Source organism: Ruditapes philippinarum, unplaced genomic scaffold (genome assembly GCF_026571515.1).
Source record: "Ruditapes philippinarum isolate M1 unplaced genomic scaffold, ASM2657151v2 ctg1643_1_1_1_1, whole genome shotgun sequence".
Classification (NCBI taxonomy): Eukaryota; Metazoa; Mollusca; class Bivalvia; order Venerida; family Veneridae; genus Ruditapes; species Ruditapes philippinarum.
Genome location: NW_026857935.1, coordinates 134,879 through 158,487, shown reverse-complemented (window position 1 = coordinate 158,487; position 23,609 = coordinate 134,879). Strand labels below are relative to the sequence as shown.

General features: G+C 32.5%; 1 protein-coding gene and 2 long non-coding RNA genes across 4 annotated transcripts; 1 reads left to right on the top strand and 2 right to left on the bottom strand.

Moving 5' to 3' along the window:
- Positions 1-1,988: 1,988 nt before the first annotated feature.
- Positions 1,989-3,688, bottom strand: LOC132751554 (uncharacterized). The gene is made up of 3 exons (XR_009628701.1): positions 2,919-3,688; positions 2,561-2,649; positions 1,989-2,364 (listed from the first exon to the last, which is right to left on the bottom strand). It is a non-coding gene; the product is annotated as an uncharacterized LOC132751554 (long non-coding RNA).
- Positions 3,689-3,698: 10 nt separating this feature from the next.
- LOC132751553 (uncharacterized) lies at positions 3,699-21,790 on the bottom strand. Its single transcript, XM_060741730.1, has 5 exons — positions 21,460-21,790; positions 20,910-21,016; positions 11,806-12,043; positions 11,063-11,186; positions 3,699-5,349 (listed from the first exon to the last, which is right to left on the bottom strand). The coding sequence occupies exons 1-5, from the start codon at positions 21,572-21,574 to the stop codon at positions 5,232-5,234; spliced, it is 702 nt and encodes a 233-aa protein (XP_060597713.1). The 5' UTR covers positions 21,575-21,790; the 3' UTR covers positions 3,699-5,231.
- On the top strand, positions 14,813-18,411 carry LOC132751552 (uncharacterized). 2 transcript variants are annotated; one of them, XR_009628700.1, is made up of 4 exons: positions 14,813-14,875; positions 15,149-15,387; positions 16,865-16,961; positions 17,306-18,411. It is a non-coding gene; the product is annotated as an uncharacterized LOC132751552 (long non-coding RNA). The 2 variants fall into 2 exon arrangements; XR_009628699.1 differs by having other exon boundaries at positions 14,858-15,387.
- Positions 21,791-23,609: the final 1,819 nt, after the last annotated feature.

Genomic DNA, 23,609 nt, shown 5'->3' with positions numbered 1-23,609 from the left:
GCTTAAAGTTTTATAAATGATTTATGGCACTAGAAATATTCTTAGCAAAAACAAGGTAGTATCTACGGTGGCATAAAGGGGACATAGAATTTTCTTATTTGTTACGTGCGCACACGATAGCTTTTGCGTGGCCATGCGATACTATTACGTGCGCACGCGATAGCAATTGCGTGCGCACGCGGATATGTATTCCGCATATGGACCCTGACCGGGATCCTCGCATGAATAGTTCGACGCCCCGTGTATGTGTCGAGAGCCTACAGTGGTTAGGGGCAAGTGTTTGTTTTTTTTTAAATCACTCGGCCACGGAGGCCCTTAAATGATCTATAAAAGAAAATAAGAAGACCATTACACACTATTTTGTTTTCATCAGAAATATATGTATAAAAATCGTCATTCTTTCAGATCCGCCATTGAAAAAGCACTTAAAACATGCATGACTTACTGAAATAATCCGGGTTATGCCATAATTATGGAATATCGGGCCACTCAGAATCGAGCGAGACGCGACATTCCGATGAGAAACGAAGCGAGACACGATATTGTAACACGAGATCTCGCAATGTCGAAGTATCCCGTACCACGAGATTTCCGAAATGAATAAATTTTTGCTTCTTTAGATAGGGCAAGTATGAATTTATTAATATTCAAATAATGATTTCTGAGGAAGTTAGATGCTTGTAACCCAAAAAAATTCGCGATAAATGTAAAATAATGCGTCATAAAAGTAGAAAATGTAAACAAAGTAGTATTTTGACTTCAATACAAAATTTTAAATCACTTCAACTGTACAAACTGCAAAAAAGCAGACTAGAAGACTATAAAGGCGGTATATGACCTGGAATCAATTTCTTCTCTCGCGTCGACAAACGAGATGCGCAGCGAGACGCGACATCTCGCTCGACGCGAGATTTCGCTCGACGCGAGATTTCGGCGAGATGCGAAACGAGTCACGATATTATATCATTCAATATCAACCGATTACAGTGTTCCGTTTGGACATAAGTAACATTTTTGTCTCCATGAACAGCTATGCACAATGGTACAAAGGTGAAATTGAGATGGTACGATGGTTAACACACGATGGCACGGTGGTGAAATCACGATGATACGATGACACGATAGAGAAAATAATATCGCGTTTTCATCATCATACAATTGCAGTTTCATCATACCGTACCATCGTATTTTCACCATCGTAACATCGTCTTTCACCATAGTACGATCACGTTTTCATCATCGAGCCTTCGTCTTTCACCATAGTACAATCACGTTTTCATCATCGAGTCTTCGTTGTTTCACCATCGTACGATCACGTTTTTATCATCGAGCCTTCGTTGTTTCACCATCGTACGATCACGTTTTTATCATCGAGCCTTCGTTGTTTCACCATAGTACGATCACGTTTTCATCATCGAGCCTTCGTTGTTTCATCATCGAACAATCGTTGTTTCACTATCGTACAATCGTTGTTTCACGTTCGTACCAATGTGTTTTCACCATTGCAGCATGGCTTTTTCATCAACGTACCGTCGTGCCATCGCGCTGTCACCATTGTACCATCGTCAACGGGATTTAGTATGTTTCAGTGTACGCCTTCAGGTTAAGCCAATCAATTTCTTGAATTAGAGATATTATAATTAATAGTTCACTTAAGGTTTTCATAAAGAAAGCATAAGCAAACACTTGACATGAGGTGAAACAGCGAACCTCGATTCTAAAAAAGAATTTCTGCCGTGGAGAAATATGTGAAAAATAATTCATAAAAAAATGACATGAGACAAATGTGTTTTTGTGTCCCTTAAAAACACATGAGACGAATGTGCTTTCTTGTCCCTTAGAAAACTTGTTCGGAGCACATTTGTCACACACATGAGTTTTTTGGGGTAGACATTTGAGGTCCCATTTGTCTCATGTGGGACAAATGCGACCGCATCGGTCTTACGTAAGACAAATGTGCTCCGAGACAAATGTGCTCCTACAAAGCACACATCATATAAATTGTAACATCAGTCGAGAAAAGAGAAAACTGTTTGTTTGTTTTTTTTTTCAAAATGAACGGTGTGACTTGATAAATTTATGATATAATAAATGTGACCGCATAACATTACGCGCAAAAAGTAAGTATATCCAACAATTAAGATAATATTCCCAGTAATGAAAACACTTTGTTACACAAAAATCCAAATATTTTATCCCCTTCTCAAAATCGCACCTTCACCGCTAGTATCAGGTAACAGCTACCTTCTTTTGAACATATAAATATGACGCAATGCCATAAACTGAATTAATGAATCCTTTACTCGGTTGTTCTCCTTTTTTCTCGGTATCCTTGTTTTGCGCAGTTGTAAAGGAATTTGGATCCTGAAAACATACAACAAACGTATGCTGTGTGTATTTTATTACAAGGTAAAAATCTTAATTGATATGAGATGGTCTCTTTCAGATGGCAACGAAGTGTCAATTTTTTTAATTCTACTGCATTCTTCTTAAAAATTTCAACATTTAAATAAAAAAGCATAAAAAGTTTCATTGTTAATAAAAATGAAAAGTTATTAACCATTTCACTTTGACTCTCATCTTGGTGTAAACTTAATCCGAGTTCGTCAATTCGTATTTCCGAATCTTTGCAAATACCACTTTGAGTTTCTAAAAAATAAAATACTCGGATTTAGAACAATTTGATATTAAAGCCCTATTAGATATTCTGAGTGCAAGCCTGAGATAATGTGTTAAAATGGAATGTTTTTATGTTACAGTGTGTTAAGGAAAAAAGATGTATTTATTTTCCCATATGTTTTAATGAAGTTCTTTTACATTGTTACAATTTTGTATGATTGTCATAAACTTAAAGTTAACAGTAGTTCAACTTATCTCAGAAATATTTATATAATAAATGACAAGCACCAATTATATACCTGAATTAAGGCCGGGCTTAGTTGATGCTGTAGCGCTGTTTTTTAAGTTTGCATCTATAAAGGTACATTCTTCGGCCAAGAAACTAACTTCTTCGTCATTTTCATTTCTGTTTTGAGCTGTATTTAACCATGTTATGATAACATTTATTATTTACTCACTGCATATAAGTATCTGTTTCCAAATAATTGTTTTAATCTTTTGTATATTTTGTCCAAGTAAGTCTGATGCTACGAAGAAAATAATGCAGGTAAATGTAAAAAAAATGTGCATGCCTGAATAGTGAATACACAAGGCAGCAGTGTAATAGACTATTTTATTAATACCGACTTGATACAATTTATTTAACATTTTAAGTAAATGACCCGATATTTTGTCTGATCATTTCTGTGTTCACTTTTATTCAAAAATGAGGATAAACCTGGAAATGATTATTCTAATATTCATTACAATGATAAATGGAAAAGCATAAAAAACGGAAATTTATAATAGAAGTTTATGTAGCAAAAGTGTTCTGAATGAATATGTTTATATATGTCAAAATGTTGATGATGCTGTAAGTAGTCATGAAATAGAATCATCTTTGTAATTTTTCTGCAATATTTAAAAAGATGTATGTATTCCATTATTTAAAGAAATGTTACAAATAACATAAGTTCTAACATAAGAACTAAATATTTGGAGAAATAATAAATGTAATAAAAAAAGGGCATAAATTGTACTTGCTCGTTGTAATCTTAAAACTACTCTCAGGAAAATAAAATTTATAAAATGATGAGCAAACGCACATATTGAAAATTCTAGGCTTTGTAATGCTAGGTAAAATCTGAAAATGTTTAAAGGCACTGTTTCTGAAATCAATTAATAATAATTAATAAATTTTTCATAATTTGGGCTGAAAAATTGCAATTTTTATATCAATTATACATGCTAAATCATTTTGTCATTCTGTATTAAATTGAAAAAGTTTCACAAACTTACAAAAGAATTGAAATTTCCGATACATTACACCGATTTAACATTAATGTATAATTTTTGATAAGTGAACAACGTGTTTAAATACTGAATAATTTTATTTTAACAGTGAATGTTATAATTCAAGCATGTGTATGTACTGCAGATCGGTTAATATTTTTATGCTCCCCTTCAAAGAAGCGGGGGAATATTGCTTTGCATTTGTCTGTCGGTCGATCCGTCAGTCTGTCGGTCCGTCAGTCCAAAAACCAAATGGTTTCCGAGTGAAAACTAAAGAACGCTTAGGCCTAGGAACTTCAAACTTGGTATTGTGATTGTTCATGATCATCAAAGGTGAAGGTCACATTTACCTTGCAGGTAAAAACGGTTTCCGATCAATAACTAATAACATGATTCATAAAATTTATGCATATGTTATTTGGTATGATTTGTGATCACTTTGTCATAAAATTGCTGCACACAACCTTTGCGGTCACAATTAGCTAGTGACTATTCCATTACCTGTAGATAACCCTTATTGATTTTTTGGTCACTAGGTCAAAAGGTCTTTATAACCTGATGACATTACTACTTGGCTGCCAATAGGGGGCATGCATGTTTTACAAACATATCTTGTTTACATTATGTTAAATATAATATTGATGATGTCTTTGTCTGAGACTCACTGAATCTTAGAAAACGTTATACTACTAAGAAGGTGATATAAGTCTCTTAGAAGGGTATGCATTTTTGACTGATAATTGTACACACAGGTCGACAATGAATTTCGGATTGTATGTAATGATACATATGAATTATCACACACTGGTAATTTATGTATGTATGTTTTGTGTATATTTGATACATGAATTATGTGATCCAAGTTTACTTTAATAAAATTTCTGACATTGAACTATGCTTGTGTCGTTTATTGAAAGAAAACTTATAATTAATTCATGTCTAGTCCAATAGAAAAAGAAATCTTAGTAACGTTTTTGCAATGTTTATCCTGCCGTAGTTTTAAAACCGTTGCAACGTTTAACCTTGTAAATATTGACTTAAATTTGTAATACATCCATTTATTGTTTGAAAGAAGATCGGTTATACCATGGTTCTTTTATTTCTGCATTTCAAAAATGACTTTATACTACGCATGCGTTTTCCTCGTTGCCAACCTCTATCAGACTATTTGACATAAATTCTACTACAGTCATAAATTTTTTATTTATATTTAGTACTTTTTGTATTTACTTTTAGATTAGATAAACGTTCATGCATACACTTATAAATCTTGCAAATCAAGTATTAATTAAAAGCTTTTATTATGAATACATAAACACTTTTATCCCAGATTACAATACTCAAGAATAATTATTTCTAGAATGATAAAAGCGGGAATAGAAGTCAAATGTAATGTAAAAATACCAACATGTAGACATCGTGTTCTCTTCGGTATCTCCTCTTTCAGACAATCTCTGTCTGTTCCAAATAAAAAAAAAGAAAAGAAAATTTAAGATTAATAATAATTGCACATTGTGAAGTCTATGGAACAGAATTAATGCATTTATTCCATCTTGCTTTATGATATCGGAACTTACATTATGCTTGCTTCTATACTTCTTTATGACAATGAAAACCTGCGTTTTGCTGAATTCAATCATGCCTTATGATTACTGAATGCACTTTCATGTAATTGCAACCTTGTGTGTTCCCTACTAAACCATCAAACTCACATATTTTAATATGCTATATGTTTAATTGCATCTTTTTTTAAGGACAACGTATTATGTTTGGTGTTTAAGATAACATTCTTTATAACTATATGTAACATGGTAGTTGTATCTTTAATTTGCTATAAATCTGCCACTTATATTGTCGACATTATGTCAAATTAAACTATTCATTTTGATCAATAATTGGCTGATTTGATGTGTCTTAGCATTCACATGCTTCAATTTATTCACTGATTACAAATACAATGCAATACATGATCACTGCGCATCAACAACGAAGATGACAACGATAACGATATTATAGTCGCATGTGACAGTACGCACTAAGCAGTTGGCAGTAAGCATAATGCGAGTTGCAATAATTTGTGTTCATATTATGACAGCAGGTGTCGCTTTGTCGGTACATCCCGTTATTTTCCGGATGATCCCGTATTTTGGCAAAGTTACGTCCACTTTATATAGGGGCGTATACAGAACAGTGTTAGTTGGAGACTGACATGTAAATTTACTGAAAAACAAGAGAACACGATGCGACAGACGAAAAGTGCGTGTTTTTGAAGATTCCGCCAGCATGTGGAAAAAAAGTTATATATGTCTCTAATAACTCATCCTACAAGTGGCAACTCACCTCTTATACAATTGTTTACACTTCTTTTTGAGCGTGTGTGATAAGTGAAATTGAATTTTATCAAACTTAAGGTGGCACAAAGGTGACATGTGTGTGTTTTTATTTATCTCGTGCGCACGAGATACTGTGTCGTGGCCACGGGTTACTAAGTCGTGGCCACGAGATAGTTAAGTCGTGGGAACGAGATACTATGTTGTGGCCACGAGTTACTAAGTCGTGGCCACGAGGTAATTAAGTCGTGGGAACGAGATAACTTAGTCGTGGCCACGAGTTACTAAGTCGTGGCCACGAGATAAATAAGTCGTTGGAACAAGTTACTATGTCGTGGCCACGAGAAAGTTTAGTCGTGGCCACGAGAAAGTTAAGTCGTGCGAACGAGATAAATAACCAATCAAATTACACTATTTATATGAATTTTCCTAACAAGGATGCCCCTACTTCACTTGCCCGTAAAAGTGCCATTTATACAAGTTATTGATTGGTCAAAGATTTAGCGTCATTGTGACCCTGATTTCTGACCAAATTGCCTAAAAATTATTAGGTGTCATCTACTGATCTTTTTAGGTTATATAAACTACGGCTTATTCTTTCTAAATCATTCATCAGACAAGGATTTTACATGAAGTGTCATGTTTATCTGACCTGTGACCTCAAACATCCTTATAGGATATCTACTGTCCATGGGCAATGTCCCTTCCCAGGACTAAGTCCCTCTCAAGTTATGGTATACTAGTAAACAATGTTAACAGGCCTTTGTACGTACAAAATGACCAATTCTATCATAGAATTGTCCCAACAAAGGGCTATAACTTAGTCAAAATTAATGTCTGATTTATGGGCCTTATGATTCTAAAGACATGTATTAAGTTCAAAGTGAACACTTCAGTATTTTCAAAGATTAATGTTGCACGTAAATCTTTAAACAGAAATTTTCTAAGTTTAAGAAATCATGGTGTAATCTTATTTAATTATCTCGTCTGCACGACTTAGTTATCTCGTTCCCACAACTTAAACGACTTAGTAACTCGTGGCCGTGACATAGTATCTCGTGGCTACGATATAGTATCTCGTTCCCACGACTTAACTATCTCGTGGCCACGACTTAGTAACTTGTGGCCACGACACAGTATCTCGTGCGCACGAGATAAATAAAAACACACACATGTCACTTAGTAACTCGTGGCCACGACTTAGTACAGTACAAACTTGATTTTTTTTTGTAAAATAAAATATAATTTGGCTTGACACAAACATTGTGCTTTAAATACTTTACACTGTAAGTGGGCAGTATGAATATTCATGTATAGTGTTATTACAAAAATATATATAGAAGTTTCTTTTAAAGACAGACACAACTTTACTTGACCCGTAATAAGGAAAGCAGATTCCTATACATTATGTGTATGTGTTTTTATTTAAATAAAACATATTTAGTAAGAATTTTATAGATTTCAATAAATTTCTGTGATAAAAATATATTACTGAAGCACAAATGTATGTGAATGTGGTGGTGTGTGCGGGATGTCTGACACATATGCCCAACATTTGTAATTGACTATGCACATGTCACAAAAATAAACAACTTCCTTCTTTCCTTATTATACATGTATATTTTAATGTGTTACATACCTATTCGCCACTATTAGTGACTCTGAGACATTTATTAAGTTAAAAGGCCAATTAATAAGTTTTGCTTTTAATGTCCAAGTCATTAGATAAAGACCTTCGCAATCGCAGTACCTAGGCAGGTGCTTAACAACTGGATGACAGCATTATATGTTTTGATAAGGGAGTACACTATGACCACTATTGCAGGAAACTTACACGTATATATTCCATCCCAGCTCATCAACGTATCTTTAGGGGTAGGTGCAGCCCTTAAGCCAAAGCCTGAATCCGCCACTGTACGCATAACTGCCCCATTGAATAACTGTTTACGAGCATATTTTTTTTCTATTAGACTGTATACATATACATGTATAAAATAATATTACATCATCCTTACTACTTGTATTTATATTCTTTCCACTGCAATTTATGTATTAAGCGCTTGGTACGTATTGATAGCATTGTCGCCCTCTGTAGTTTAACGTATAACCACAATGGCCCTAACGGTATTCCGTAATATATACATGTCCGGAAAATTCCGATGATAGGCGAATCATGGAAAAAATCCGTTGATAAAAGAGTTCTCGCCCCTTAACAGTTCACAAATCGCTAGACATTGTTTAAATTGTTTATCATAATGTAAGATGATCAAACATAATCCACAAAGCCTCAGACACCGAGCTTTATTAAGCATAAACACTGAATAATGGATATAAGCGAAAGCTAATAGTAATCACGCCATGCGAGCTGTAAATCAAATAAGTCACATTTTAACAAAATCCATCAGGGAACAAAAAATAGTCAATTTTAAATGACTTCTACATAAAAGTAATACAAAAAAACTAAACCGTAAAAAGTTTGTATAGAGCATGAAGAAAGGTAGCTTATACATAAAGGTATAAGACGTTAACATTTTAGTATTCCAAATGGCTTGTTCCAGTTTAATAGTTATCACTCAATGAAAGAATTGGTCACTACGAAATGTTTGAATGAAATAATGAAAAATGGAATCCAGAATAATGCAACGTTTAAATATCATAAAGCAAGATGGAATCAATAATAATGCAAGTTCTAATGTCATGTAGCAAGATGGAATTAAGCATAATGCAAGTTCCAATGTCATCAAGCAAGATGGAATCAAGCATAATGCAAGTTCCAATGTCATCAAGCAAGATGGAATTAAGAATAATGCAAGTTTCAATGTCATCAAGCAAGATAAAATAAATGCATTAATTCTGTTCCATAGAAGTCAAAATATCACTTCGCAATTCACAGCAACTAAAAGACACTTCACTGAAGTCAAAAAACCTAAAATCATAAAATCTTAATTTGTAACATAGATCAGCTGGGACACTCAATACAGAATGATATGCAAAACAAGAAATATTCTCAGAAATAAATTTAAAATCGTAATTTTGAGCTATTTTAAACCTGATTTGAGTGAAAAAGAACGCTTATAAATTCCGGGTCATTTTTAATAATTGGAATAAATATTCTGGAAAAAATGAGTGAACGAGTGATCTGACATTGTGCACACAAGTTCTTGGGCCTACCCTTTTTTTAATCAAACATTAACCTCTGATAAATATTTCCAGTCCAATCATGTCAAGTGGAGTTCCTTTTAATTTATGTTTGGTATTATAATTAAATAAATTCTAGTTTGTTTTTCCCTAAAGTACGAATCATGCGTATATACTAAGACAGGGAATGCAGTGATTCTCGCCTTCAGCTTGTTAAAATATAGATCACGAACAAAACAATTAGTATTTTGAAAAAGACAAATAGACACATTCAATTCAATTGTATCTAAAAATGAAAATAATTGTATATTAAAAGTAAATAATGTTACTACCATACAACTGTTAATAAAGAAATTGACAGTAGAACCTAGAAAATCAATCAACATCTGTTTTATTTTATGTAGATAAATGCATTAAAACTCAAAAGCTTAAATAGATTGTTTGTAGAATAAATATTTCAGGTTTGTCAATTTATTAGGAAAAAAAATGCTCAATTGTTTTTATAAAATACGAATCATCTTATTTTTATTTGTGTTCCATTTAAAAATTATTAAGAAAAGTAACAGCTTTATGTAGGTTAATGTTTAATAATACGTATTATTAAACATTGTAGGTTAATGTTTAATAATACGTATTATTAAACATTAACCTATTTAATGATCACCAAAAGCAAGGCATTTCTCTTAACTGCCGATAGCCCCGCCCTTTTGCACCTGCACTCCTAAATGGTCAAGTTTCTTACATGTCACATTTAGATAAGCTAAATAAATGGCCTTTCAACAAATAATTAGGCACATTTTCACTGGAAGAAAATTATGTTTTTGCTTACCTTTTCTATAAAATATAAAGTTTAAAATAGTCATCAATGTATAACAGACATTAGAGTTAAAATTCTTAGAGTTAAAAGGATATCAAAATGTTACTGTGTAATCATTTGTCTCTGTGAGCCCCATGTGTATTATTTATGTAATAAATTTGATTGTATCTTCACATTTAGAAACACCTGACCACGCCCAATTCCTTTTTTACGTTGGCATTGTTTTGAAGCCAAAGGTTTTTGAAGCCATAACTCTGCCGTACCTGTGTCGTATTACGGAAAGAGAACAACTCACAGTTGTTTCATACTTTATTACTGATACACAAGTGTACGAGTCAACTATCAAATTCGAACTCCCTTGACTGGGCGTTGAGACTTCTATTTATAATGACAGCTTGTAATAATGACAATTTATAATGCATATACATGCACGCGTTTAGAGTTACATGTAGAACTCTCATTAATCATTTTTGACATATTATTACCACCCAGTCCAGTTTGCATGACTTGTATATTGTAATATAATATATATAAATCAAATGTCATATTTTACAGTTCACATTATGAAATAAACACATGCACTTATATTAAAATCTTTGTTGTCATCACACCATGAAATAAAAACATATTGTAAAATCGTGTTCATTATTCTTTTACATAACTTATGTCTGACTAATTAACCTGTGTAATCAACTATACGACACCTACATATTTTACACCTCTAACTCGTTCCTCATATAATGCATTATTTAAATTAGTTAGACTGGTTAGACGACTGAATAAGTAAATTTTATTTAGTTAGTACACATTAACCAAAGTTAGACTTAGCAGTAATTTGAAAAATACTGGGACTAAACAAAAAAAATAATGTTGATCATTTTCATACCTGTGAAAGTAGATGCGATTAAAAAATACTGTAAGTGCAAGTAAATTAAGCGTAGCAGCTACCGCAAATACCACAAATACCACAACTACCACATAGTATCTGTCTGAATTAGATTGTTCTTTATCTGCAAGGAGAATCAATATGTTGCCTTTTGTAGTTTTTAACTACACTTTTACCAGGAATAGAAATAAAAACTTCGTTAAATTACAAAGTACAATTATTATAACATGTTAGTTTCTATGAAAGTTACAGACTAATTTACAGCATAGGGTGTCAAACTCAGAGTTTGTAAGCATTCACCCCGCCTTTCACGCAAATATGTGTCATTTATTTTTGAGATAAATCGACAATTTACCTTCATCTTCAAAAATTAGAATACATGTTGGTATAACTAAATGAAGGAGAATTCTATTAAGCAATAATCACCGAATATAAAATACGGTATATTCATAGAAGTATTTGCTTGGGTCTGGATGTATACATGTAGGAAAACAGCAAAAACATAAGATTTTAAATCATTAGTTACTACGAGAATATATCCATGTGAATAGAAAAGGATAAATCATTATATACTTGTATATGCAATAGGATTTGAGTGTCAAGCAATGAAACGAAACATTGGATGTGTGTTATCGTACAAATGTCATCTTTGTAAAAATAGCTAAAAAGAGGAAATTGTCCGAGGCAGACGGCAAATGACCTAAAATCCTAATTGCAATTAATATGAAATAAGACAATAATACCTTGTTCTTCAATTATATACTTCTGGCCAGAATAGCCTGAACTAAATGACTCTTTGCTCTCATTTCCGTACATCGCTGTGACTTTTAAATAATAGTTTCCTTCAGCACTGGCATTAGCGGCTATTGTCTCTGAAAAGTGCACTTGCATGCTATTTCCGCAATCGGAATCATTTGTACAACTTGTATTGCTTTTGACTATGCGTTTTGGATTGAATTCCGTTTCAACATTACTGCTAGCCTAGAAAAAATAAAGATATAACATATCAAACTGTGAAGTGGCATGTGTGTCATTAGGGCGGGTGTGGGTATTACCGAACACTTAAGGTGAAATAAGGATTATTCGGTTATACACGCAGTACTAACCTTTGACGAATATGAGTTTTCTTTTACATTAACATGCCAGAAACATCTATCTACGCACTTAATACAAAGAGTTAAGACATTTTATACCATATGTGTGTAATACCGAACACACATGCGTATATTTCCGAACACTGCCAACTTTTTTAATAAAATGTTAACCTTCACCTGAAAAATGACTAGATTTATAACAATATCATTTCATTATTGATACGAGCAATATTTGTTTCAAAAGTAGTCACTATTGAACAGTGTTTTACGTGTTCAAATGTGTTATTAAATGATTTAAAGACCTATTAATTTTTATCCAATTACACCTAACAGTATTCCGACTCAAAAGGAATTGTACTTGTCAGATACTAAGGTTATGTGAAACCTAATAAATCTGTATCCTTTAACTTCTCCTCAAGGAATTGTTTGAAATAAAAAAAATCTTTAAACCTTTTCTGGGGAAGCAATCGCTCTCATTTTACCAAGTTGAATGGTTGTTTGAAGGGTCAGTTCAGGGTTGCGGCGAAAGTAACCCTCCAGCCAAGATCTACCGGGTTCGTTTTCACGAAAGACCATACATTTCACCATCAAGTATTTTCAAGTTCAAGTGTGTGCTAGCTCTTGTCTTGTGCGTCTTTATCCGATATGTAATATGTACATGGCCAATTCAACAATACGTCTTTCCTCAGACTAGCTGTTGCATCTCTACCCAAGAGTTACCAAATCTTGTAGCATCCTCATACTTTATGACTGGTGTATTTCATAGGAGAGTATTGTGAGGGTAGGACTTTGGAATCCCGTACTTTTCTGATGCTTGGTTTCAACTTTTAGAGTTTGAACGAAAATGGTCAAGCATTTCTGCTGAATATCGCCTGCTTATTTATAAAATTTCTTTTTTTTAATCTATAATTATATTTGTCTCTCTGTCTGATATTATTATACTTTTACTAGAGCTATTTATTTATCTATTTATTTATTTATCTTTCTATTCATTTGTTAAATGATTGACAAATTGAAAGAATGAATGAATAAATGAATGAATTTATGAATTAACTGATTAATAACTGATTAGTTATTTTAATTTATATAATTATAAAATTTATTTATTTATTTATTTTTATTTATTTATTTATTTATTTATTTATTTATTTATTTATTTATTTATTTATTTATTTATTTATTTATTTATTTATCCATTTAGATGTATAAAATTATTTATTTTACAACTAGATCTATAACTATATTAAGATAAACTTATTAAGCTATAATGATGATAACAATGTTTTTTAAATTATTGTGGAGCACTGTAGGAGCACATTTTTCTCGGGGCACATTTGACTTACGTAAGACGATGCGGTCGCATTTGTCCAACATGAGACAAATGGTACCTAAAATGTCTACCAAAAAACACCTTTGCGTGACAATGGGCACACTTAAATAAATACGACCTTTGCTCTACCAAAATTTCAAAAAACATATTCATGATGAAATTTAAACAGAAAACAACTTAGATTAAATTTAGACGTCTATGGCCATGCAGAGTGAAACAATAGAGTCAAATAACCTGTCGGCCAGTACGCGACAAGGCCAGATGGCTCATTCGATGTTTCTTTTACCATAGTGAGGCCTTTGACAAGCACAAACACGATGCGATTTTACTGAAAACACGAAAAGCGAAATTTCAGCAAAACATGAAGCGAGGCACGATATTCTACCGTGAAATCTCGTGGTACGGGATTCTTTGGCATTGCGAGATCTCGTGTTACAATATCGTACCTTGCTTCGTGTCTCGTCGAAATGTCGCGTCTCGCCCGATTCTGCGAGGCCAAATATTTTATAGTTATGGTATTCCCCGGATTCTTTTAGAAACTCATGTTCGTTGTAAGTTCTTTTTCAACGGTGGATCTGTAAACGGCAATTTTAGGAAAATAGCGATATTTGTTTTTCTTTTTGATGAAAACAAAATACGTGTAAGATGGTCTTCTCAATTTCTTCCTTAGATCATTTACAGGCCTCCGTGGCCGTGTAATTTTAGAGAGAAAAACACTTGTCCCTGAACACTATAGGTTCGACACTCACTCGGGGCGTCGAACTATTCATGCGAGGAAGCCCGTCCGGGGTCCAAATGCAGAATACTTATCCGCGTGCGCACGTAATAGTAATCGCGTGCGCACGCAAAAACTATCCCTTTAGAACGTATATAGCTATCGCACGTGCACGTATAAAATAAGAAAATTTTATGTCCCCTTTACGCCACTGTATATATTACCTTGGTGTGTTTAGAATATTTCTTTAATCATTGATAAAACTTTAAGCATCGAAAAGAAACGTGCCACAATTAATAACGATAAGAATGGACTCGCTGCATATGTGTTAGGGTTCTGGGTGCCGTTTTATCAACGGTCGTACGCCCGGTCGTAGCTAAGATTTGGTCGTACGACCGATCTTACGGCTACGTCGCGTTTTATCAACATGGTCGTAGCTAAGACGTCGTAGATTAACGTCGTAACTTTAAGGCTGCTTCAGACCAGTCGTAAGTAGACTAAAGATCTTAAAAATGGCGGCCATTTTTGAATAATTCCCGATAGGAACTTTCAAACACAAATATTTGAACAATTGAAGTTTCCAACTAACTTAGGTTTTCCGCGTACATGTTTATGTACAGTGCTGATTCTATTGACCAGATTAATCTCATGATAATTTCCACGAAGAAGCTATGGTTAGTTATATTACTTTAATTTTAGTACAACCGACGTATATATGTGTGTTTAATATAACTCCTGTCACATCTGTAGCTAGATTAGCAAATGATTCTTACAATTTTCTATACCGTTTCCTACTTTTCTTTTCGAAATATTTTAGTACAGAAATTTCGGACAGTGCAGATTTCGGACAGAATATAGATCTAACAATTGTCAATAACAATTGTGTTAATTGTCAAGCTATTAAACCAATTTGATTGTTATAATTAGTTAAGTATGTTCTTTTGTAGACCTTTCAATGAAGTTGCTACAGTATCTATGTGAAAGACAAGTCTTAATAATGTGAAATCAACATGGCAACATTATGTTAACCTACAGTACAGTGCTGTAATGGGAATACAAATGAAACTGCAGCACTGTTGTTTGGTAAAGCATGTACATGTATGCGAAATGAACATCTTTAGATCCAATTTGGTGTATCACATGAAAAGAGGATTGTAAACAAAGGACAAGTAACTTGTGCAGACAGGTGAGTTTGAAATATAGACAGTTTTAGAGTTCACTTCACCCCTCTTTCTATGAAATCTGATTAAAGCACTACACCTCCCTTTTTGTTTATGTGTTGTTATGTGCTTTACACAAATTAAGGTGGAACATGTGAAATGCAATCAATTATGGTGATTAAAATATTCATTGTTTTAACACATTTCTTGTTATATAATAAGTATGGACCAAATCAAAATAGAGATATTACTTTTCCCCTAATATATTTACATGTGTATGATATTAATGATAATCAATTGAGTACATTATATTTTTTCTAAAATATAATAATCACATTAAAACTTCAAAATAAGTTTGACTATTTAAAATAACTTATTTTGTATTAGTCATTTAAAGTGGGTGACCTACTATCTTAGATATGAGATATCTCTTTCACCCCTCATTTGTTCTACCATTGATACTGGGAAATACATGTATGTCCCAGATTGACAGAACATTGATAGTTATATTGAAAATCACACATAATATTTTTTATCAACAATTATATAGCAGATTTTTCTTTATTTTTGTGTCATATTGATACTTTAAATTGTCTTTCATGTGATGTTTCAGAAAATGGTGTAATATATTGAAGTTCCATGTTGCAAGTTAACTTGTCAGGGTTAAAAATATTGAAAATTGCCTTGAGCTAAACATTTTACAAAAAAAAAATACTAAAAGAAGAAAATTAACAGACAAAAGGTTTATTTGTTGTTGAAATATTTATTCTAGAAATAATCAGGGATGATGGGTGAAGTGTCTTACTGATTTTGGGGTGTGAAGTGTCTTCAGAGGTTAAGTGTCTTGTTTACACATTTAAACAAATACTATTTTATTATATATTGTAGTAATGTTAGATTTGTGGGAATCATTATAAGATTTACTCATAGGTTGTTAAAGTTTATGTAGATATTATCCTAGTAGGCTTCTTTTCAGGTATTACTTGATTTTTAGCTCGACTATTCGATAAGAATAAGTAGAGCTATTGTAGTCACCCGAGCGTCGGCGTCGGCGTTGGTGTCCGCGTCGGCGTAACCACTTATTTTAAAGTTTTTGTAATAGTTCAAATATTTTCAAAGTCCATTGACATATGGCTTTGAAACTTGGCACACTTGTTCACCATCATTATCCCAACCTATAAACAGGAGGAGGTAACTGTATCAAGCATTTTGACAGAATTATGCCCCTTTTTCGACTTAGAATTTACGTTAAAGTTTTTGTAATAGTTCAAATATTTTCAAAGTCCATTGACATATGGCTTTGAAACTTTGCACACTTGTTCACCATCATTACCCCAACCTGTAAACAGGAGGAGGTAATTGTATCAAGCATTTTTTTTACTATCAAGCACTAAGAATAGTCGAGCGTTGCTGTCCTACCGACAGCTCTTGTTGTTTATACATGTACATGCTATATAGTTTCTCTGAAATTGTAGCTGAATTTTTATCTGATTTTCCTTACAGATATAAGGCAGCATGAATAGTTAGTACTTGGTGCATCTGCTGATTAATGTGTTTGTCAAAGAGGACATTAACAATGATGAGGCTGTATATCACCAGTGTCAGTAGTGACAAACTTATTTTAGAAACAGTAATATAAAAGTAAAATGACCTTACACTGTCAGGGAACTGGCAGTTATAGAGGAATATAAAAGAAATTCAACAGTGAGAACTTCTTTAAAAGCTCAATGACTGTGACTGGCAAATTCACATATTTCAAAGACATACATAATTATTGAATAAAAACTATTCACATTTAGTTTATAGGGATTTCATTTGAATTATACATTTTCAAATTTATCCGTTCATGACATTTCATATGAGATAGTTTGTAAAAAAATATTGTATCAAATTACAATGTTAATTATTTGATTTTAGGTCAGAATATTCTCTGTAATGTTTCAGATTACTGCTGAATGATGGAAGGTTTTACAGCTAAACAATCTTATGATTGGAATCAATATCCAGGGGCAGCTCTCCCTTACAGGGTCCAAGTGTTGTGACCTTGTTATATGGCCAACAAAGGGCATATAAGTCCTAAAGATAGTTCAGAATAAAGTTATATAGACTATCAAACATTTCATCAATTTACCAATATCTGTAAGATAAGGTACATTATGTATAATCTAATACATTCCATAATAACTTTGTTTCTACATGCACATGAATAAAAATAACACTTAAGTATGGTCACAAAGGGACAGTCAGTGATCTACAATTATTACCCTGAATGCATGTAAGAAGCTTTATGTGAATGCTTTTAATGATTAATGAAAACATATACATAGGTTAGGTCTTTAAGTTGTTTTTGAATATATATTTTGGATGGTACATGTATGTACTGACTGTATATTCACTTGTCTTAAGTGTCAAAACTATATATAGCTATTGATGTATGTCAAAATCAAATATCTATATTTCTTGAGGTGATAACTTTACTAAATCATTCTCTTGAATAACATTATGAAATGTTAGACTTGAAAGGAATACACAGCCAAATGATGTTCTTCTCTGTATTCAATTGGATTAAAGTGACTTTGAAAAAAAAGATTTATGTGTTACAATTCATAACATGAGATAAATCAATGTAACATATGTGTTTATATTGATATTTATTGATTTATTGTTACTTGAATGCATTAAAATTGTTGGGATGAATATTAAAAACACAAAGAAAATAACACAAAAGGGACACTAATTGAAATAAACAATTGTAATACAGAATTCCCTGGAAGTGACAATTTATCTTTAATGTGCTAAGTTTATAATCATCTTTGTCTTAACTGCTCTTGTCTGAATAGTACCTTGTGTCTGTTAAAACATATTATTTTTATATTGTTATCTACTTTCAAGGTTGTTTTCTAGTAGATATGTAAATAAATTCTCAACAGGTATCATAAAAAAATAATATGAATTAGAAAAAGTTGTAACATCTCATTTCAATGTCATAATTTACTGTCCTATATCTATTTATCATACTGGAATAATAATAAATGACTGTAACATTCCAACACTTTTCTGTTCTGTAGATACCCTTCACAAATCAGCCAGCCATACTTGGATCCTACCTTATTAACCGGACAAAGAAATAATGTTTTTTTCGCCGTATTTTTCTTTTAAATAATAAAAACGAATGGAATTTTACCCAAATAATTTTGGGTTTTTATAAAGCACGTAAACATTACTTAATCGGACATAAAATTAAAAATTTGACCGTAGAAATGTGGTCTTTAAAGTAGGGCATTATAAGAGAAAAATCGTGTAGACAGCTTCAATTACCGCGGACATTGTGTTTCAAAATATTTTGAAGTCGTGAATTTAAATTTGTCTGTAAATAATCAGCATGGAAACCTACCCAACTATTGAATTGGCAAGGTTAAGATATTTGAAGAACCCAGGCAGCCATGTTTGTTACGAAGAGGCCAATGTTTGGGGTGTAATTGAATTAACACTATTAACTCAATTCACGTATTGGAGTCTTCATGATCCTTAAATGTATGAAACACTTTGATATTCAAAAAGAATTCTGTTCTTTGTTATAAAGTTCCCTTTTGGTCATCATGTAGCATGTTACAAAAGCCATAAAATCTATTTCTATTTACATTTCATGTAGAGTTTCCTCCCATGGGCGTAACCCGTTTCCTTATATGTTTTTTAATTTGCATTTCTTTGTAAAAGATAACAACGAGATACTGTTGGAATAAATTTAATATTACTTTTTATCATTAAAATCTGTTAGGATTGTCTCCTGAGATAACGTTGAGAAGAATTAAAAGTGAAATTTATCTAAAAAAAAAACCCCATTAATTAAGGGCCTCAATATTCGGGCATGCGCAGAACAGATTATTACCCCGCATGACCAGGCAATGAAATTACTATTAAACAAAAGGGCATGGTAGTAAATAAAAAAACTGAATCAACAATATTTATCTGAGAGTGGTTTTGTTCTTATTTACTTTGAAATAGAAATAGTGTGAACGATTCAGACCGGATGATTTTTAATCGAACAATAAATATGAAGGAGCCCAGTATTGTTTTCAACTTTTCCTTAATCTTAGCTGAAACTGCTAAGAAAGACTCTTCTAATGTTTGCAGATGTTGTTTAGCATTTTACCTCAGAGCCCTGTACATTTTTTTAATTCAAGCTGTGCCACCTGTAACTTATTCAATGTCAAGAACGCACAGACAGGTTGAACTTTGGTGGGTGTCTCTGTATTCAAGCATCAACAGCGCTTTGTTCCAAGTAAAAACAAATCTTAAAACAGTAGCTATGCTTTGGAAGCCTTTTTGCTTTTACAAGATACTATACGGTTGACAGATCATAATGATGAATATACTATCACTTTCTTTGACTTTTATTCAGAAAATTCTTACCGATCTGCGGTAAGGAATGTAAGGGATATATTTACCATAGTCATTGGTGATATTTAATTGTTATACTTAGCCGTTGTAAGGATGATCAGAATGACGCTTAAGTTATTTTAGAAGTAATGTGTCTAACACGCAGTAGGCATTTAAAAAATTGACATCGTTTTGTAGACTGATATATATTATGTCCTCTTTTTTGATGCATCTCTATATTTGGATCCGAAAATAAGTACCTATTTGTTTTTATCAATGATTTACCGTTTTTTATTAAATAAAGATCAATATACAATGTATCCCATGTAAAAAAAATTAAATCTTCTATTAGAAAAGAAATGGCATTCTAACTCAAAAAGACTTATTGTTTTTTGTACATTATTGAGTTAATTTGGAAACAAAACGTATTAAATGTCCTTTTTGCTCATCCCTCATGCTTTGCAGTTATTAAAACTACTTCGACGAGGTATAGATCGTATTCTGTTGATGCAGTCATGTTTACATTGACAGGTGCGCGGGAAATCACGTGACCCGGTCCAAATGTGCTCCGAGACAAATGTGCTCCTACAGAGCACTGTGTTCGGTAATACACACATAACTGTAATTCTGAACATGCAAATAACTCAGCACATAATTATCTAAGTGACACATGAAGTTATTTTCCATATCACAGTTCATTTATAAGTTTCACAAATAACAAGAAACATGTTATTTATCAAAATCACATGACCACTTAACCTTATGACGTCAGGTATCTGAAATTAGAATATTTGTAACATAGTACTTACTTGTCAAGCGTCGTAGTATTTTATTCTTGAAAATCTTTGCTTCTCCAAGGATCACGACGGAAAAGTAAAAGATTTGTCGGGAATGGAAGTGACATCATGTTTATGATGTCACTGCCTTATTATAACACTATTAAGAAGGTTAGATTGAAAAGAAAATTATGTTCGGCAATGCATGCATGTTCGGTAATATGACTGGCTTCTGTTAATGTCAGGATGTTTGCGCTCATAGTGACTTTGTTTCTATTTTAAGTAAAATGCAATCTTATTGTTTTTATACCTTTTGATTAATTAACACTTTGTTGAATTATTTTTAATGTATTTTCACCTTTATATGTTTATATTTTTGTAAAGAAACATACGTAAATCTTTATCCATTTGAAGGAAACGTCTGTGTCAGGTGACATGCAGCCAGACGTTGCTTTTATGCTCCCAGAGTTTCTATCTTCAATTAGGGTAGGCTCGTAGTCTGTAATAGAAACGTCATGGGAAAAGATTACATACCGAAACTACAGGTATTCAGATAATGATACTGTTTTGATTTAAAACTGTAACTAAACACTTTAATAGTTATAAGATTATTCAAGCAAAGCGTTCACCATATCCTTATCGTTACTGCAAGCTGATACGATCAGGCTCTCTACTACCATGTCCAATAACATCTAATTTAAAAAAAGAGTAACACACCCGGGTTTAATATTTTAGGTGAAACAATGACATATATATAAATTTAGAAACGATAGAAAATGTGAAAGGACATAATTGTCATATGAATTGCAGTGAAATAATACATAAAGTGCTAGCTTGTACTTTTCCTAGAAAACGAGGATTGTCGTTGTAACTGGCCAAGCTAATTTGAAGGCGGACTGATGGCGCATATTCACGATATATTTATAAGACACTAATTATTACCTTTGACACTGATATAATAAGAAGCAGTATTTGACCCATCCGAACAAACCAACGTTCTTCCGTTGAGCTCCATGGTTACCTTTAGTACTGTCAAGTCAAAAAGGTGCCGTGTCATGTCGAACAAAATATTGTATTGTTCAATATATTCTGGATTTAATCTGCAATCTTGATGTCTACATATTGCTATCGGTATAAAATTGTTTACATCAATCCACTCAATGGCAGATGTGTTCGTCTTAAAAATGCAAGATAATGTTATGCTTTTTCCACACTCACTTGTTTCATCAGTCTGATTGCCTTTTCTTTGAATAGTGATATTTGCACCTGAGTTCATATTGGAAAAAAAACACGAAATTACGAAATTAATATATATATATATGTTAACAGAAACTTTATAAGTGAGTTCAACCATTAAAAATAAAGTGAACACAATAATTATAGGTAAGTGTAACAGTAAATATGAAGTTAGCATGATGCAACAGTTAAATATTTTATCGAAACAGATTCTAAATTTATCAAAAAACACAATTTGTTTTGTTTATTTTTCATGAACAAACTTAAACAAAGGAATGAAAGGATATTAAAAGGCGGAGTATAGAAGAAACGTTCCAAAATCTGGAGTGACGCATCTTACAATGATTAATATTCCGATACTGATATTTGACATATCAATAGTTTATGAAAATCAAAACAAAGATGGCATTTGTGCAAGTTCAATACAGCCTTATAATGTTATAATGTATTTGTGCGTTTATCAGTGAAATATTGAATTGACGGCATTATCACTATGGATTCATTTTTTCTCATGGGTAATCATTACATATGTTCTATTTGCCATATTAATAATGTTTATGTTATCTTCTTAAGAAAAGAAAAAACATATCTTTACAAAACTTTGAAGTAGCATTTTATAAATAAGCAAATATATCATGATGTCGACCTGAAAACCAAGCATTCTACAGTTTAACATTTTAACAGTATTGTGGTAAATCTAATCAAATATTGTTCAGAGCTTATAGGAGGACAACCCATTTGTTACACTAAAATTCGTATTTGAAATTGCAAATATGGACTAGTTTAATCTTGCGTGTTCACAGGCAATCGAAACGCCACAGAGTAAAACTTTTTTCTTTTCTCTTTTTTTTTGTATTATCCGGTGTCGCGTAAATATCACACGGTCATATCCATTTCCACTTTTAATTTATGCCTTTTTGTAAACTTGCCTGTGACTTTGTTTACCAAAAAACGCTTTTGAAATTGGAGAAAAATTATTTTGGTGTAATTATTTCATTTTTCTAGTAATATTTGTTTACTCCCGATTGAATGCCTGATATCGAGGAAATAATTCATCTTTCGTAGGGCATTTTATAAAGCACTTAATTCATGTAGGTACCAAGTAAATGCTTTAAAAAACTTGCAAGGTGTGTTTCATTTGTTTCTTGTTTTATTGTTTCATTTCATATTATATGGAAATAATGCATGCTACTCTGAGCATAAGAATTGTATACTGCCGCGTAAAAACCGCGGGTGTGGTAACACGGGAAATTAATGTCAATCTTGTTGATTTTCTTTTTATGTTCAAATGACAAAAAAACGGAGTTTCTCGTTCAAATAGAATGTGTGCTCCCGATTTCACAACAAGCATGCTAAAGACATTTTCTCTAATAATTTAATTGTGTACGTCTGGACAAAAAGATCGGCAGCCGATCAACATTTAAATCATTTTTTGTTAACAATATTTAGCTCTTCTGCATTTTTATCATCATCTATATGTAGCGCTTATTGTCATTAAGGTAACATCATGAATATTGTCTTCCATACAAATGTAAAATCACTATAATAACTTTAATAATCAATAAATAAACAACAAAGACAAAACGCTCATTCTCAATAAAACACAGCATTTGATGTTCCACTGGGTAGCTCTTATACGAAGGTTTTTCTTGAGGTCAAAATGTCGTTAGAAAGGTGGCTGCCACTTTGTCTAATAGGGACACTCTCAGTTTTACATTTCTATCTGTTATTTTTCTTTTACAAGTACTATTAATGCCCTAAAATGTAACATACGTTACTGTCGCCACCTAGGATTTTCAACTTTGAAATTGTGTTACAGAAAAATAAGTTCCAGAATAAACGAAACATGTGCAATT